Raw genomic sequence first — 18,649 nt, 5'->3', positions numbered from 1 at the left:
AAGTTCGAGACCGTTTAGAATAGCATTTGGTGAGTAAAATATAATGAAAAAGTAAAATCCTCAACTAACATGTACTATGCTGATTAATATATTTATTTGACTTCTCGTAGCAATACACGCGCATATAGCTATGCAATGCAATGTCCGAATTCCCCGGCAGCCTTCACTAACACCAACTACACTAGGCACTAGGCAGTCCTGCACGTACTACTGCGGTACCAGTGACTTGTTTGAGCCTTTTAAAGTGAGGTGACGCTCAGCTCCATTGTGACCGCACTTGGTGGGATGCCACCAGCGGTGGCGGATCTAAGGGGTGCAAGGCCTGCAGCCCTCTACTGGCCACCTCTGTTGGCCAGTAAACGAGGAGAAAGTGAAGAGAGGAGGAGAAGGAGGAGGAGGTGAGATAAGAGAAAAAAGAAGGCTTTCAGCCCGGTTTAGCTGGATGACTGGATCCGCCAGTAGTGAGGTCTGGCTGCCCTATTAGCTAGTTACCAAATTAAGCACCCAACCGAATCCGCAATGGAGGCTGGCAGGAAGCTAAGCACATCGCAACCACGTTCTAGCTAGGATTAGGTAAAGCTCCAGCGACAGCAAAAGAACAGGTCACCCAAAAGAAAAAAAAATGGGAGAGATAGAACAGAGATTTTTTTTGAACAATTGTTCTTTTTTTTTAACAATTTAGAACAGAGATTAGACAAGCAAACAATCATGCATGGAGAGAAGCTCGGGGTGTGCTGGGCTGCTGGCTCTTCGGATTGTAAGGCGGGTTACTTTCCAAGCAGTAAAACGTTGATCTCTGGACTGAAGTGATCAAGTGAAGTGGGCCAGTTTTTGGGCCCGTGCAGGCTCTGCAATCGTATTGGGCCCTCAAATTCGAAGGGTCTCCAAAATGCTAAGTATACATTAAGTATAATTATATAGAGGTTATAATTTAATTGATTGTTAGTTCAATTTGTGGCAAAACGTGACTCAAATTGCTTCTGGAAGATGAATCGTCGCAGGAGTATTGTTTGCCGCTTTCTTTCACGCGGCACATCGCACTTGCCGACTGCTGTCGTTTGATATTCGCGATCCTGAACTAGGCCGTCCCGGTCCATTGTTTCGCTATGGCTTCCCAAATTTGCTGGTACGGCCCTGGTGTCGCTGCTGAGAAGGGAGAGTATCTTCCGTTAACCCATTTTACGCAGCTGTGCTGGCACGCGCTTTTAATTCCCGCCCCTTCTTTTTGTCCGCGAGATGACGATCACGCCGTCACTTCGTGCCCTGCATCGGTGCTGGTGCATATAGAGGCTGCGCTTTTGGCGTGTGCCCACAGCAGATTGGATGCTCCCGCGTTATTCCTCAGAATAGATTATGGACACGGATGCAGTTCGGAGATGCAGTCCAAAGCAAAACGGAGGAGAAGCTAGCCTGATCATGGGCCCAAAGCAATATACTATGTGGGAAGAGCAATCGCATCAGATGTTTCCTTTTAGATGGCCAGCGCTCATTAGATGGGTCCAGGCCCATTGTACGATAGCAGAATCGTGGGCTGCGGTGTTGCCTTTGTGCCCGGCTAAGGCCCAAGAAAGAAGAGAAAAGCAGCATATCTGGCCCAGTTGATCCAAAACAAAAGGTGCTTCCCCTCCCAGTCCCAGCAGTCTCATCACCAGTCCAGCCAGCGTCCCAAGGTTTAATCAATAGCTCTCCTCTCTCTCTCGTCGCACTCGGCCATCCATCCTTTATTCCTTTCCTGCCTAGACACAGCTGTAGGTACGGGCCGGTTGCGGCACCGTAGCTGCATCACTGTCCCTGTCCGGAGGCAATGCATATTCCTTCCTCCGAAGACACGAACCCGTGATGGCGCATCATCGCAGCAGCTCCAAGCACCCAACGTTTCGACGAACGGCTCGTGTTCGTCCTGGCTAGTTCGTAATTTCATCGGCTGGTCAGTCGGTGGTCACTTTCCGCGCACGCCAGGTACGCAAGCCGTCCTTTATTTCGGGAATCTAGCATATATATAACAAAGCTTTTCGAGCCTACGCAAAAGGTAGCAGTAGCTGCTAGCCTGAAACCCTGTCTGTGGAAGCTAGCTGGAGATTGTAGCAGGACAAGTAGAACAGTATAGATAACTGCTGTCTCTTTAGCGCAAACAGTTTAAACAAACAGCTCGTACAATTGAACTGTCTGTTTAGCGCTGTCTGCAAAGTGTTTAATTCATTCATTGACCTAGAAATTATGATGGTCTAGTGCATACTTGATCCTTGTTGACATTTTATTGCATATATGAGATAATGCACAATATATTGAAATAATTCGCAGGACTCTTGCCGATTGAAAAACTTGAGCTCCTCCATGGCTAGTGGACAGAAGTTCACTGTGAGTCAAATTGCCGATGGGCATGAGAGGGCTTGGAATTTGAGGGAAAAGAAAGAGGACAGTGATGGGATTTTGTTTTACCTCTTACTTGTGCCGGAGATGCATCATGGTGGCCAGAATCTCAGGGGAGAAGGCGCTGGTGGTCTCCTCTATAACTGACAGATAAAAGCTCACTGTGAGTTAAATTGCTTGCTGATGATCTAAGGCACGAGAGGGTTTAAATTTTGGGAGTAAAGAAAGAGGACGACGAGTGAGTTTCGTTTTATCTCTTACTTACGCGCCAAGAGTGCATCATAATGGCGGAATCTCGCGGGGGAGAAAGTCCTGGTCAGTAGAGAACAGGCGAGCAGATTGTGAGACGGTGCAGAACGTCGCGTGCATGGAGGGGTGCTGGTGCAGATCGAACCTACCGCGCAGCAGATTTTTTGGCCTCCACCGTCTCCCCACAGCGCGGCGTACAATGGTGGATTTTCTCGTCTGACTCACCTGGGAGCACGAGAACCATCCGTAGACGAACGATTCCACGGCCGGGCGTAACCGCAGATCGTGAGTTTTTTTTTAAAAAAAAAGATCCTTGCATGTCGACGGGTGACTACGGTGCGTTGTACGTGCCCGTAGAAGATTGTTCCTGCATTGAGCGCAGCTTCATTCGATCTCTGTTAACTGTCCTGTCCAGGCTTCTGAGTCCTCAAAGATTCAACACACGCCTCTCCACAAACAGAAAACATTTTATGAACTACTATTCTCGAAGAAATAAAATAATAAGATATATACTAAATATAAGAAAGAGAGAAATAATTAATAATAAGAAAGTTAAGCGCTGCAGCCTTTGCCAGTTTATTGAGGAACGAGAGTACTCTATCCTGCTTGTGATGAGTGAATTGTCAACCGTGCGGTGTGATCGTGCGCTTGGTCTTTAGATTGCAGGTACACGGGCGTCAAGTGTCGACGGAGAGTTCCCGTGGAGGAGCTCGGACTGGGCGGCAGCCGTGGCGTCCACTCCTGGATCGAGGGTGCAAGCGGCGACAGAAGGCGGGTTTCTTGGTTTGCGCCACAAAACCAAGGAAGCTGACGGCGGTTGAAGACGCCAAGTCGTGGAGGCACGGGCGTCGGTCTCGGGACTGACGGAGGCGACGGGCGTCGACGGCGTCTAGGGCCTTGCTGCGGGAGAGGAGGTGACGGGCGTCGGGCGGCGTCTAGGGCCGTCAGAAGGCCGAGACGGGAACGGCGTCTAGGGCCACGGCGTGGAGGCGGGAATCTTCCCGCGCGTGAGGTTTTGGCGGTTTTCTCAAAACCGGCCAACTACCCGGGTTTCGCGGACCCATCAAAACCGCGAACCGGATCTTCATCGACATGGCGGCATCGTGGAGAAGACTTCGTTCTGAAGAAAGAACCTCGGCCGTCGGATGAGATCGTGTAAATATTTCCGGTTTAGCCCCTACGGGCGTTTAGTCTCTAGTTTGATTCCGAGAGTATTTTGGACCCCTGCGTGGACACCATAAATATCTCTCCCCTCTCTCTCTCACCCCTCGCGCCAGGCACCAAGACCAGAGCCGCCTCCCACCCTTTCCTGGTGCCCCTGCTCTGTCGTTCCCGTCGCCCCTTCTGTCCTCCCCTGTGTTCTGGTTTTGTTTTTCCTCCTTCCTTCTTTCTTCTAGGGTTAGAATTTGAGATGGAGGATTGAGACTTTGAACCACGAATTCATGGGAAAGGAAGCCCTCTCTTCCTTTTGTCCTCCGGGATTTTGATCCGATCTGAATTTGTGTGCATCTAGTTTTTCCTTTTTGTGTTGGTATTTGTTTCCCCCTTCCTATTTGATTGGCGCAGGTCTGCTGGGCGTGATGCATTAGGCACGCAAGCAGTAGGCGCTGGTTTTTTGGTTCTTGACTCTTGGCGCAGGGAAGCTTCAGGCTCTGGCTTGAGTAGCTGCCAAGTGTTGGGGGGCGTGACTCCTAGGGCGGCTGAGGTGCCGCTGCTCTGCATGACCGGCAGCACCATCTGCCGCTGGTGGAGGTGCTGACCTTGGATCGCGCGCAGAGCCCAGGTGCGGCCGGCTGTGCGCAGCTGGGGGCGGCAGCCATCTCGCTTGTGCAGCAGGCGCTGAACTCAGAACAGCTTGCTGCAGCAGCAGCCTGCGCAGCAGCAGGGCGCGGCTCTGGTGGAGCGTTTGCAAGCTAACTCTTTTCTTTGATTCACAGCAACAATTTTGGTTTCCTTGTTTGTGTGATTCTTGTGCAGGGAGACGAATCGAGTGCGTGTGTGGGAAATCCCGGCTCAGATCGTGTTCGTTCTTCATCAGCACAACTCTGCACATAAGGTGTTCGATGAATTGCTTCACCAGTCTTTTCTTTTTCTGTTGATTTTGCTAGATTTTTCTTAGGTCCCTTTTGAGTAGCAAATCATGTTTTAGGGCTGCCTTCTAGTATTAGTCGCTTAGCTCCTTCTCTAGATTTATTTTCCTGATCTAGGTTTAATTAATTTTCTGCTTAATTAAAACCTGAAAAAGCAAAACAAAAATCAGTATTAGTTGTTCTTGTGTTAGCTAGATTTCATTCCAGTATTTCTAGTTTTTGTTTTATCTATGCTCTAACCCCTTTGTTCGAGTTTCTGAGATATTTTGGCTTTCCGAACGCTTTGCTCTGATCTTCGTTTACGTGGTTGAACTTGTGAGATTTTGTTCGAACTTTTCTCGATCGAGCTTCCGATTGTATGTCAAGAGTATTACTAGTGCCGATAGTCGTTCTGAGCTATGCGGTACTGATACTCTTCGTCCGAGGTGCGTTGGGTGTAATCGGGACTTTTCTCTTCGGTTTTTCAAATCGAATTTGAGGCTCCCATTCACCCCCCCCTCTGGTCGCCTGTCCGGTCCTTCACAGTTGCCCCCTATGAGACACGGGAGGCACTCTCGCTGTCTCGCAGGCCGGGGCTGCACCGGTTAGCGACTGATCACGGTCGACAATTAACTACTAACCGCCGAATAATCAAGAGCCAAAGCAGGGGCCGTACCAATCACCTCACGCCGGCCTCCTCCGGCGGCGCGGCCTCGCCTCTGTCCGCCGTCACATGGGCCACGGCTATCTTTCCCGCTGGGCGCTTTGGCTCGTCGTCGCCGTCGCTTTTGGTGGCACGCGGTCGACGACAATGCAAGCTCATGTGATGCCCGGGGGAGGCGCTCGCGTAGATCGAGTACGTACGCTTGCCGTGCAGGGCAGCGATCGCCTCGCCGGTCATGTGCCCGCACGTTGCCGCGGCCAGCTTTCCAAGCCACGGCCCTGGCCTTATCTGAAGGCCTAGCATCATCGGCGAACACGTAGGTGACTTGCAGACTAATAATCTATCTCTTTTTTTTTCCGGATAGATAGACTAATAATAATTTATCATCAGCAGCAGAAAGAAAAAAAAGCTTAGTGGCCTGCAGAGTAATTAAACTACCGAGTTCCTTTGTTTATAATCTATCTACAAAAACATGAGGCCGATCTATCGCGGTTTGCGAGTAGTATTTTATGGTTTCAAGTTTGAACACCGCCGATGTGTTAACGGTTGTGTGGCGCGTTAAGCGATGTAAACTCCCGGAATATACCTTAGCTTTATCCTTCTTTATTTACTAGTAATGAGCTGCCATCCCAAGTCATTAGTTATTTTAATAAGGGTAAAGTCCATTTTACAACCTCGTACTTGCCATAGTTGTCTGATTAACAACCTAGAAGTACAAAACCGGATAAAAAAACACCCTGAACTATACAAAACTGGGCAAAACACACCCCTGGGCAGTTTTTTGGGCGGTTTTGATGACGTGGCGATGTGGGGTCCGCATGTCAGCGCTGACTAGTGGGCCACCCCTCTTCTCTTTCTTCTCTCCTACCCTGTCTCTCACTACCCTCTCCCCTTCTCGCTCCTTCACCGGCGCGCGGTTGGTCAGGAGCACTCGGCCCAGCCCTCCTCGTCGTCGGCCTCGGCGAACGGCGGCGGCGGCGCCCGGTGGCTCGCCGCGCGCGCCATCCACGACCCCACGGTGAGCACCAGCCTCGCTGGCACGTGCGCTGCGGCCTCCGGCCGCCGGAGCAGCACGGCCTCCCCTCCCTTGCACGCGGCGGCGGGGGCGGACGCGATCTCAGCCCAAAGCGCCGCAGCCATCGCGACGCGGAGCGGGACGCGGGCAGTGGCCACGCCCCGGCCCAGCGCTCGGAGCGCGCCCGCGGCCTTCGCGGCGCGCCGGCGCGCGGGCCTCACCGCGAAGCCCATCCGCGCGGCCCACCCTTCAAGCACCGCCTCCGCGCGCGCCCACCGCTTCCACGCCGGCGCAGGCGCGAGCGCGGCGGCCGACTCCGCCGTGTCGGCCATGGACACGCAGGAGCTGCTCAACGCGGACGACGCCGAGGGCCCCGAGCGGGAGGGCGCGCCCAGGCGGCGCTTCAGGTGCCTGGACACTAGGAAGTTGGCGCCGTGCAGGGAGCGGACATTTGCGGTGGCAGCGGTGGAGTGAGTGGAAGGCGACGGCGGCGCAGGAGGAGCAAGAGGACGGCGGCGGCACTGGAAGGAGCGAGAAGGGGAGAGGGTAGAGAGAGACAGGGTAGGAGAGAAGAAAGAGAAGAGGGGTGGCCCACTAGTCAGCGCTGACATACGGACCCCACATCGCCACGTCAGCAAAACCGCCCAAAAAACTGACCAGGGGTGTGTTTTGCCCGGTTTTGTATAGTTCAGGGTGTTTTTTATCCGGTTTTGTACTTCTAGGTTGTTAATCAGACAACTATGGCAAGTACGAGGTTGTAAAATGGACTTTACTCTTTTAATAACCGGACCGCTAATTCCTGCTTAAAATTTGTTGGCATGCAGCGCCACTGTCTCGCGGGCCTCTGTTAGTTCCTGCCGTGTCGGGTCAGAACAAAAAAAAGAAGAAGAAGCGAACATAAATTCGCGGACAGACAACCGTACATGGAGAATTCCAGCAACGCGTATATTTTACTAGTCATCACACGGCAGCATGTATATGCACCGGCATGATCATGCAATGAGCAGTGGCACCGGTCGAGCGCAATTATGCGGCCACGTTCTCGTGCACAGTGTGTGAAACTGCCAAGGTCCGTCCCGGTGTGATGCCCATCTCCAGCTAGCACACTCCCAGCTTTCGTGCTGTCCCGATTCAGAAAATTAAACATCCAAAAATTCAGAAATACATACACTAACTTGCAGGGCAGCACTCGCAGTAATTAGCTAGCTTCTTTCGCGCGCACATCATTGCCACAAAAAAAAAAAGTTTGGGCAGGCTAAGCTAGGCTAGGTAGCTAGAGCGACGCCGCCGGGCATTCTTGAGCGACACGCCGGGCGATTAGCTAATCAGCCAGTTTTTATAATCCAATACTAGTATAATCCGCGCAAAGGAATCTTTATTTCTTGTTAAATTATTCGGCCATGTTACCCTTGATCGATGGAGTACGAGCGAGTACGACCTGAATATATAATCCTCCCTGCTCCTGCATGCCAGACTCTCCTTCGTCATCCCTTGTTTCAATTCCATCTCACACCAAGTTCTCACTCAATAACAAGCTCTCTCTGTCTCTCGAGCAGCAGTCTCGCTCGAGATCCAGCAGGAGATCGACCACTACCTCTGCAGTGAAGGTGTACGGCGGCTGCTGCTAGTGTCCGCGGCGTGATGGGCGACGACGGCGCGACGAAGACGGCAGCGGCGGCGACGGGCCTCAAGCAGATCGTGCGGCTGCGGGAGCTGCTGCACAAGTGGCAGCAGGCCATGGCGCTGGGGGGCGGCATCAGCAAGCCGCCGCGGGAGGAGGAAGAGGAGGGCCACGGCGGCGGGGCGCCGGGCGACGAGGAGCTGGTGGCGTCGGCGATCCCGCCGTTCGTGATGCAGCGGCTGCGGCGGACGGAGACGGTGGACTCGCTGCTGTCGGACGACGAGAGCTGCCAGAGCCCGGAGCCGCCGCCGGACGTGCCCCGCGGGTACTGCCCCGTGTACGTGGGGCCCGAGCAGCGGCGGTTCGTGATCCCGACCAGCTACCTGGCGCACCCCGTGTTCCGGCTCCTGCTGGACAAGGCCGAGGAGGAGTTCGGGTTCCGGCACGAGGGCGCGCTCGCCATCCCCTGCGAGACCGAGGCGTTCAAGTACATCCTCCAGTGCGTCGAGCGCCACGACAAGGGCCTCGCCGCCGACGCCCAAGGTACACGTACATCGTCGGTCGTGCACACGATGACCAGCTGATCTTGATCCCGCAACGGATTCATTTCTGACGCCTTTTTTATTTGAATTATTATATTGTTGCAGTTGCAGAAGCGAACCACCCGGCCATAGCGCTGGAGCAAGAACCGGCGGCGATGCACCATGCTTAAATCCTTAGACTAGCTAGATGCATGGTGTTTGCGTTGCAACGTGATGTACACTTTTGTAATTTTTCTTAAAGTTTTATTATTTTTTAAGCAAAAGGACTGCTGGTATGTATGATGTCCAGTATCTTCGAGGCATTGTTTGTAGAGAGGTCAAGAATTCAAATATATCTGTCATTCAGTCAGTCTCTTGCTAATCACAAAGTACCTGGTTGTGAACTCGGTTATTAATCGGTTTGCAGTTAAAGGCGATCTGTCCAGTTTACTTCTTGCTAATCACAAGCGATCAAATGAGCTGGAACGTGGTGAGCGAGATCTCTGCTGTTGCCAAGAAAGGTTCTGCAATCCGTTTCCGATCCCCTTGTTGGGCATCGTCAGTCACACACACACCGCCGAGTCCCTGACTGATCCTGAAGATCCCGAAAACGCTAAACAATCGCGGATGTCCCCTGCAAGCTGCAGTTAGTTTAGAACTTGTATCAGGTCGCATTCGATCAGTTTGATTATAGCATCTGCCGAGGAACTTATCCCCCGGCCCAACCACCCATTCATCCCGTCCTGGATCCGAGCGTGTCAGAGGGTGGTGGCCGCCGGCCGCGGCGGCTGACCGCGTCGAACGCTCGCGATTGACTCGCGGCCTATACGCCATCGCGGTCTACCTTGTCGACGGCGGCAGCCAAGCTCGCTCCGCCCAAGCCTGAACCGACAGGATCGGCTAGCGCCCCCCCCCCCCCCCCCCCCCCCGTCGCAACGGCTTGTGTCCCAGTGCGGGGCTTCCGCGCTCGGTATCGCCGCAGCCGGAGTCGAACCGCGCCGCCCAACAGAGAACAACCGGAGCGGGGTTCATCCCGCAGTCTCGCGTGCCGGCCGCGCGTTCCGGCGCCACCAGCCGGGCGCCCAGGCCGCGGTCGAGGGCTCCAGGCGCGCCCGTCCGGGTGTGGCCTCTCGGACGCGCGGCGCCAGCGCCCAACATGCGGCCGTCTCGTCTCGTCTCGCGCGGCATCCTTGGTGGCCAAGGCAGCAGAGGTCAGGGAGCCACACCGTCCGCGGACCGCGTCGCACCGCCCGGACCCCACCGCCTTTTTTTTGGTTGCGTGGTAGCGTGTAACGAATATGACACTATTTATGCCATTTCGAGTGATTTTAGTGATCGTATGACAACGCAATCAGTGGGACTAATAGTTTTATTAAGAGAACAATTCTAGATACCAGAGATGAAGTAAAAAGGCCATGCAAAGCAAAACACGAAAAAAAACTCAAAGAAATGCTGAATTGGACGAGTTCTACAGAAATTAGTAGCACCAGAAAAACCGATGCCTGAAGCATCGGTGCATCCGATGTTTGTCGGAAGATCCGACGCCCTGGCACAGTGCAAGTCTGAGCGTCCTCTAGAGATCATGTGAAGATCAAGTGAAGCACCGGTTGAACCGACGGTCTAAGAAGGGGCATCGGTGCAATCCATGTATTGTGTTCCAAAGACGATGCAAGTTGCGCAGGAGCCAAGCCTTCAGCACCGGTTGAACCGGTGGTGCGTCGGAGCATCGCGTCGGAGCAATGACGTCAGCAGAAGAGGGAGTTCCAACGGCTAGTCAAGTTGCTATGAGAGACCGGTTGAACCGATGCCCTATGATCGGATGAACTGATGGTTCTGCAGACTTGTCAGGAAGTCCAACGGCTAGTCCAGTTGCTGAGAGAGACTGGATGTTCCAATGCCCTATGGTCGGATGTTCCGATGCCTACGCAGAAAACTGGCTAACGGTTAGTAACGGCTCTCTTGAGTTGGTGGCCTATATATATGTGTTTCTCCGGCCATTTGAAGCTTGCTGGAGTCCCAAGATATCTCATACACATCCAAGAACACATCCAAGCCATCCAAAAGCATAAAGATCAAATCCTTAGTCCTTAGCACAAGCTTTGTGAGTGTTAGTGCTAGGTTAGCTCTTGAGTGAGTGATCAAGCAAGGTTTAGATCCTTGTGCTGTGGTTCTAAAGTGAACCAAAATTGTATCACGGTGCGCCGGCCTCCTTGGAGCTTTGCTGGCTCACCGGCAAGTCAACGACCCTCCGGCTTGTTGTGGAGCGGCGTCGACGACATTGTGCGGGGGACGGAGACCCCTCCTTCGTGGGCAAGCTACCTTAGTGAAGATCGGGATCAACGTGACCGTGATTGTGTTCACGGGAGAGACTTGATTGCCGGGAAGCGATACTCTTCGTGAGTGCTTCAACAACGTGGATGTAGGAGTATCTTTGTGGCAATCCGAACCACGGGATAAATCCTCATGTCGAGAGTTCGCTTCCTCTCATCCCTCTCTTTAAGCTTCCGCATTTTATATTGCAACTTGTGTGTTTTTACTTTCTTAGTGTAGTATCTTGTTAGGATTGGCTATAGGTTGCAAAATCCTTTTGGGATGAGGGTTTCACACTAAGGTGAACCGTGGTTACACATCTAAATAGCTTGATTTAGTTTAAGTTTTGTGCAAATTAGTTGGAGCCATAGGTTAAAGTTTTTAGAGTGCCTAATTCACTCCCTCCCCTTCTTAGGCTAGAGCACCCGATTACTTTCAATTGGTATCAGAGCTAGGTTCTCACTTCTCTTAAAAAAAAGCCAATTCCATTGGTAAATTTGTGTTTACCGGCTCATTAGATCGGTAGGCTTCACCGCCTAGTGAGTTAGCTCTTAGGAGGAAATGATGGATCCTTTTAGACCCACTCCACGGTTCGATGGCACGGGCTTCCAACGATGGAAGATCTTAATGCAAGCCCATCTCCAGCAACGGGGTTAATTGTTTGGAGAGTTGTGAGTGAAGGTGTAAAAAATAATGGTCAACTAGAGAAGCGACATGATGTCACCGCAAAATGCATAATCTTGTCTTCTCTTAGTGATAATGTGTTCAATCGTGTTTATTCTTGTGAAAATGGTAAAGAGCTATGGAAGACTATCATTGAGAATCATGAGGGCACGGAGGATGTAGCCAATGAAATATATCATGTTCTCATTGATAAGCTTAATAGCTTTAAGCAACGTGATGATGAGAATGCCGAATCCATGTACCCACGGTTGAACACACTTGTGAATGAGATTAATTCCCTATGTGTGAAACAAATTGAAGATTTGGAACTCATTCGCAAGATCCTTCACTCACTCCGAAGGTTGGACTATGATTTGGTAACCACAATTCTATACGAGAAAGAGCTCGACACGTTGACACCAATTCAAGTCCTTAACAAGGTGATCGCCCATGAGCTACGCAATGAAATCAAGACAAAAACATCATTTTTTTTCATCAACATATAGTGCACTTGCATGCAAGCAACTCAAGAAGTTGAAGAAGATGGCCATCAAAGGTACCTCAAGTGATGAGAAAGAAGAGGATGCAAGAAGCTCCTCAAGTGATGATAAAGTGCCAATGCACCCCAACCTCTACAAACAAGTAAAGAAGATGAACAAATGCTTGAAGTAAATCAACTCAATGAGGTATATGGTCTTCCTCAAAGATGGGCCTCACCATCAACTTATGAAGGTTGAGAAGACGTTCAAGAAGAACAAGAAAAAGAAGGAGAAAAAGCCCAAGCATGAATCATTTGCCATATTTGTTGAATGGGTTAGCGGTGGTGAAGAATCAAGTGCAAGTTCAAGTGATGAATTAAACAAGAAATTCACCACCCGCATGGGATCATCATCCAATACTTGCTTTATGGCCAAATGTATGGATAGCGATGTAAGTGATGATGACTCTGACTCTCCTTCAATTGATGAACTTTTTGACCTTGTTCATGAGCACCAAAATGTCATTAAGAAGCAATCAAAAGAAATTAAAAATCTTAATGCTCTCAATGATCTAAATGCTTCTCTTGCTATAAATTTTGAAGATTTGATGTGCAAATTCAAATTGCTTAGCAAGGAGCATGAAGAGCTCAAATTAAAATTTGAGAGCATTAATGATACTAATGACTCTTTGGAATTGAAGCAAACTATCCCTTGTGCAATTCCAATCTCTAGAATAGATGTTTCAACTTCTTGCATTGATTTAATTGATGAATCTTGCTCTAACCCTTGCAATGAGAAATGCAATGAGAATATTGTTGTACAATCATGTGATGATCTCATTGCCAAGGAGAATGATGAGCTCAAGCAAGAAGTGGAAAGGCTCATGAAGGACTTGTATAGATTGAAGGGCAAAGGCATAAAGAGCAATGTCCAACCTTCGCAAGATAACCGTGAAGACATGGTGAAGAAGCTTGAGAAGGGGTCCACCGTGACTTGCTCAAAGTGCCACAAAGAAGGCCACAAGTCCAACAAGTGTCCTCAACCAAGGAAGAACCTTTCGGATGAGAAGAACAAAAAGAAGCTCACAATCAAGAGTTCTCTCATCTACACAAAGCCCAACTGGAGGAACAAAAGCAATAGCACCTCCTATGTGATAAAAAAGAAGACAAATGAGAAGGTGGTTGCTCACAAGGTTGGGAAGAATGAAAGGAGTTGGAACCACTCCATTTGGGTGCCCAATGACATCATCACCAATATAATGGGGCCTCAAATGGTGTGGGTTCCAAAGGAGACTTGAAGCTCAAGAATGGCTTCGGGGGATTTGGAGGCTTAGCTTACAAGTTGAGGTGAAGGTTGAAGCCAAAGAAACTAAACTCACAACTTGGACATGTGTTGCCCAAATCCTCCATATTAAGATAATGGTAGCTAGATTACATTTGAAGCATCATGTAGCTCCATTGCTTTTGCTAGGATGTTTGCATATTGCATCTCCTAGTGTTATAAATGGTGGGTTGTTTGTGTCATGATTCTAACCCATAAGCAACCTACATGATTTGATAAGTGTAAGTGTGTAGAAAGCTACACAAAATTACCCTTCATGGTAATTGGTGAGCACAAGCTATTGGGTAAAACTTCTCAATTGTGTCAAAATCAATATGCATATATGTAATTGGTGATTCAAATACTAAATGCACACATTTAAGGGGAGTTCATCCTATGGTTTGTGATTTTGAGACTAACATATTTGCAAGTTTATCTTTTGTAGTCTCACGACGGAGTTAACACTCCAAGAGAATGTTATTCACGCTCAATGTGAACAAACAACTCTATAAGAGTGGTTAGATAAATTATGCTTTCATGCATATTGAGTCATGCTCTATTGAACTTAAATGCTCATATCTAAGTTCATAGACTATGTGCTCATACATTTGGTTAACCTTGGTATACCAAGAGCTCATCTTCAAAAGACTTTCAATTGGTACATGCAAAGTAAATAAAGTCCCCCGGAGGTATGCAAGGTTCTAAATTTATTCAATTGGTATCTTTGTCAATTTCTTATCATTTCTAGAGCTACCTCCATGCATGATATGATCTAAGCTTTCTAGTTATAACATCTAGTTGTGCACTTGAATTTCACATTATCTTTTGGTGCACACACTTTTGGAAGGTTTAGCTCATGCCGTGCTAGTTTCATGATTTTGTGATCCACCCTAGTAAATTTTCAATTGGTATCTTCATTGATATCATACTTTTGGATCATAAGTCATGGAACTAACTCCCTAGGTTACTAATCTTCTCTTGAGCTATGTTGCTTTGCAAGAAACCTTTTTAGGTGATTTGATTCCAAAGGGGGAGAAATATGGATCAAAGCAAGGCATGTTCCCAACAAAGGGGGAGAAGTGTTCCCAAGACGGAAAAGTATATTCTAAAGGGGAAGAAATGCCGAGTGGATCAAGTCAACACATGAGAGAGGTGTAGCAAATAGGGGAAGGAACAAAGGGAGAATTATGGTTTTAGGGGGAGGCCAAGCCATCATTGGATGGTGGTAAGCATCCAAGCAAGTGTAAGTGGTTCAATTTGTCAATTTTCGCAAATTTTATGCTTGCTTTGATTGTGTTATCATCAATCACCAAAAAGGGGGAGATTGTAACGAACATGGCACCATTTATGCCATTTCGAGTGATTTTGGTGATCGTATGACAACGCAATCAATAGGACTAATGGTTTTGTTAAGAAAATATTTCTAAATACCAGGGATGAAGTAAAAAGGCCATGCAAAGCAAAACATGAAGAAAGAACTCAAAGAAACACTGAATTGGACGAGTTCTACAGAAATTAGTAGCACTGGAAGAACTGATGCCTGAAGCATCGGTGCATCCGATGGTTGTCGGAAAATCCGACGCCCTGGCACAGTGCAAGTCTGAGCGTCCTCTAGAGATCATGTGAAGATCAAGTGAAGCACCGGTTGAACCAATGGTCTAAGAAGGGGCATCGGTGCAATCGATGTACTGTGTTACAGAGACGATGCAAGTTGTGCAGGAGCCAAGCCTTCAGCACCGGTTGAACCGGTGGTGCATCGGAGCAATGACGTCAGTAGAAGAGGGAGGTCCAACGGCTTGTCAAGTTGCTGTGAGAGACCGGTTGAGCCGATGCCCTATGATCGGATGAACCGATGGCTCTGTAGACTTGTCAAGAAGTCCAACGGCTAGTCCAGTTGCTGAGAGAGACCGGATGTTTCGATGCCCTATGGTCAGATGTTCCGATGCCTACGCAGAAAACTGGCTAACGGCTAGTAACGGCTCTCTTGAGTTGGTGGTCTATATATGTGTTCCCCCAGCCATTTGAAGCTTGCTGGAGTCCCAAGACATCTGATACACATCCAAGAACACCTCCAAGCCATCCAAGAGCATAAAGATCAAATCCTTAGTCCTTAGCACAAGCTTTGTGAGTGTTAGTGCTAGGTTAGCTCTTGAGTGAGTGATCAAGCAAGGTTTAGATACTTGTGTTGTGGTTTTAAAGTAAACCAAAGTTGTATCACGGTGCGCCAGCCTCCTTGGAGTTTTGGTGGCTCGCTAGTAAGTCAACGACCCTCCGGTTTGGTATGGAGCGGCATCGACGACACTGTGCGGGGGACGGAGACCCCTCCTTCGTGGGCAATCTCCCTTAGTGAAGATCGAGATCAAGGTGACCGTGATTGTGTTCACGGGAGAGACTTGATTGCCGGGAAGCGATACTCTTCGTGAGTGCTTCAACAACGTGGACGTAAGGGTGCCTTTGTGGCAATCCGAACCACGGGATAAATCCTCGTGTTAAGAGTTCGTTTTCTCTCATCCCTCTCTTTAAGCTTCCGTATTTCATATTGCAACTTGTGTGCCTTTACTTTCTTAGTGTAGTATCTTGCTAGGATTGACTATAGGTTGCAAAACTCTTTTGGGATGAGGGTTTAACACTAAGGTGAACCGTATTTGCATATCTAGATTGCTTGATTTAGTTTAAGTTTTGTGCAAACTAGTTGGAGCCATAGGTTAAGGTTTTTAGAGTGCCTAATTCACTCCCTCCCCCTCTTAAGCTAGGGCACCCGATCACTTTCATAGCGTCCGTTTTATTTTCCCATTTTTCGCCCGCGTCTGGCACGTCGCCTCAACCAGGACATTCCGCAAATGTGTTATGGGTCACGCTTGAGACTCTAATCCGACGTGTCCCAGAAGTGTCGCACAAGTGAGTCTCCGCATGCCCGGCAAGTTTATTTTGTCGGTCCATTAGTAACTTTATATATGATCCAGTTACGCCTTTTCATTCTTTCTCGCCTCTTCTTCCTTCGGCAATTTCTCTTGAAGCACCGGATGTCAGCTGTCACACCCGATTTTAAGGACAAAACCGAATGCATAGCTATATGTATGCTAGGATCAAGTTTCATACATATAGAGATATTATAAGTGAATAATCAGTAACAGTATCACAAAAAATAGAATTACAACAAATAGAAGATTATCAGAGTTATATAGCTTATCCTGGAAACGAAGGCTCCAAACTTCACAGGCAATCGACTGGGGGTTGCGCATGCCTAGAACTCAGTACCATCTTCAAAATACTTCTCACACCTTCTCCTTCTGAGCAGCAGTAAGCAAGGGTGAGTACACTTATAGTTGGTGCTCAGCAAGGCCACAAGAAATAACCAGAATGTGATTTATATCCATCTTTAAGTTTATTAATCATGTGAGGGTCCAAGTCGCTCTTGACCGTGAGCACAGCTAACTGGTTAGTTTTAACTCTGTAGAGGTTGTACACATTCACCACAATTCGCGTAAAAGTTCTGAAGAACTTTGAACCCAACCACGCATATGTGCTGATCAGGCACAATACCACACTTCCGAGGTGTGATTGCACAGGGACGCTACGAGGCCTTTACAAAGAATCCCTATATGTATGTGTTGGTCCCTGCCGTTGCGGTCCCTCAGAAGACGCAGCTTCTTTGACCCGCTCCACAACACAAACTCATAACCACCAAGCGAAACAACCCCAACACAACATATAGTTCATCTAATTACTTAGCCAAGACTAGAGCCATATAGTATTGTGGTTGTACGGTTTTCTTGGGTGGTTCTCCATGTTCCAATTAAATCATAGTACTCTTGTAAACAAAGCATAGATAGAAGTATGGTTAGGGTCACTTTCCTTTCTCCAATGAAAAGCTACTCTTACTGCTCTTCAGCTTTTGCTCACTTGGAATTCTTGATTCTTCAATCTTCGAACAACGATCCTTCTACTCGAAGAAATCTTCGGCAAACATACAAAGCAAACAAGAAGATACATCTAAGAACAATACACCAAAACAAAAGAAAGGCTTAAAAAGAACGCACTAAAGGATAAGGCTCGCTGCTATGGTTATGAGAGCGCAAGAAACACAGAAAACGGAACTAAAACGACGATTCTATGGGGTAAACGATGCTTCAGGGATCTAGTCGCGATTAACTAAAAGGTTAAGGACTAACAGAAAAGATTTGTAAGACACAATAAAGTGTGCTCACAAAGGATAAAATTGTTATAAAGCTATTGCACACGTCACAAGGATCACGTGAGCGCAAGAATCGATGAAAACGGAGCTAAAACGAAGAAGTTATGGCTAAAACAAGGTTCTAGGGGCTTATTTGTAAAGAAACAGAGCTGTCAGGGGCTAGATCTGAAGAAACAAAGGACCAAAACATGATTAAACCTAAACTTTAGGGGTTAGCTTGAAAAATATACACTATGGACGGCGGGTTCTATTTTGGAAAAGCTCAGGGTGTTTTCTGTAAAGATTTGGACTAAAATATAAATAATTTTGAACTGCGGTGGACGGCGGGTTGATTTCCTCAAAACCTAGGGTCTCTTTTGCAAAATGCCCTAGGGTTGACCGGTACTAGACTCAGTTGACTGGGTCTAGATCTAATCTGGGCCATTGGATCTTGATCGAATGGTGCAGGGCGGATCGGTGGAGCGGGCGGCGCTGGCGACCGGCGACGAGGTTTTGCGGCGGCGGGCAGCGGTGAGCTCGCCGGAGAACCGCGCAAGTGCGATTCCGGCCACGTTTTTGGTCCGGGTTTGGACGGGAAGCTACGGCGTGAGGCTATGAACTCGATTTGGGGCTCTAGAAGGCGAAACAGAGACAAGATGGGGGCGTTCGACAGCAAGGGCGGAGCGAGTGCTCCGGCAAGCGATCCTGAGTGGGACAGAGGGGGAAAAAGGGGTGGGGGAAGGGCCGGCGAGCATCTTTACCACAATGCAAAGCTCCATACAGGTGAAGTCATCGAGGGGAGACGGCGGAACGGCGGCGCGTCGCGGAGCTCTAAGCTCCCAACAATGGCGGCGGCTGCGGCTAGGGTTTCGCAATCAACGGCGGTGGCTGCGGGTTTGGGGATCCAGGGGGGCCACGGCGCTATTTATAGGGCCGGGAGGAGTCGCCTTGGCGTGCGCGCAAGAGAAGGCCGCGGCGAGGCGTGCCCAGGTCGGACTCGGCTTCGAGTCCGCGCCGCACACGGGAGAGAAGAAGGCCCTGACGGGCGGGGCCCGCGTGGCAGTGATGGTGAGAGAGGGGAGGCGGAGCGGGCCGGGGAAAGGAGATGGGCTGGCGCGGGATGGTTTTGGGCCGCAGGGAAGAAAAGGGAGAGGGAAAGGGAACAAGCCGGCGAGATGGTTTTCTGGGCCGCGG

General features: G+C 49.3%; 2 protein-coding genes across 4 annotated transcripts; one reads left to right on the top strand and one right to left on the bottom strand.

Annotated features, from left to right (window-relative positions):
- The first annotated feature begins 3,760 nt into the window (after positions 1 to 3,760).
- Positions 3,761 to 8,921, top strand: LOC120679648 (auxin-responsive protein SAUR66-like). 3 transcript variants are annotated; one of them, XM_039961307.1, is made up of 4 exons: positions 3,761 to 4,675; positions 7,192 to 7,436; positions 7,924 to 8,531; positions 8,636 to 8,921. In XM_039961307.1, the coding sequence occupies exons 3-4, from the start codon at positions 8,009 to 8,011 to the stop codon at positions 8,698 to 8,700; spliced, it is 588 nt and encodes a 195-aa protein (XP_039817241.1). In that variant the 5' UTR covers positions 3,761 to 4,675; positions 7,192 to 7,436; positions 7,924 to 8,008; the 3' UTR covers positions 8,701 to 8,921. The 3 variants fall into 3 exon arrangements, with proteins under 3 accessions (XP_039817241.1, XP_039817232.1, XP_039817227.1); XM_039961298.1 differs by lacking the exon at positions 7,192 to 7,436 and having other exon boundaries at positions 7,927 to 8,531; positions 8,636 to 8,891; XM_039961293.1 differs by lacking the exon at positions 7,192 to 7,436 and having other exon boundaries at positions 3,762 to 4,675; positions 8,636 to 8,891.
- On the bottom strand, positions 5,934 to 6,840 carry LOC120695367 (the record flags this gene model as incomplete). The annotated part of the gene is made up of 1 exon (XM_039978638.1): positions 5,934 to 6,840. A coding segment is annotated over one exon (567 nt), but the record flags the coding sequence as incomplete, so codon positions are not given.
- Positions 8,922 to 18,649: the final 9,728 nt, after the last annotated feature.

The sequence above is a fragment of the Panicum virgatum genome, chromosome 2K (genome assembly GCF_016808335.1).
Source record: "Panicum virgatum strain AP13 chromosome 2K, P.virgatum_v5, whole genome shotgun sequence".
Taxonomy (NCBI): domain Eukaryota; kingdom Viridiplantae; phylum Streptophyta; class Magnoliopsida; order Poales; family Poaceae; genus Panicum; species Panicum virgatum.
Note: the sequence above shows the minus strand (reverse complement) of the source record. Positions and strands in the feature narration are given on the sequence as shown.

Excerpts from the sequence above, each read along its gene's own strand:
- LOC120679648 (XM_039961307.1), top strand. The coding sequence starts at position 8,009 with ATGGGCGACGACGGCGCGACGAAGACGGCAGCGGCGGCGACGGGCCTC. Across the intron at positions 8,532-8,635 it reads CCTCGCCGCCGACGCCCAAG|TTGCAGAAGCGAACCACCCG; the intron begins GTACACGTACAT and ends ATATTGTTGCAG.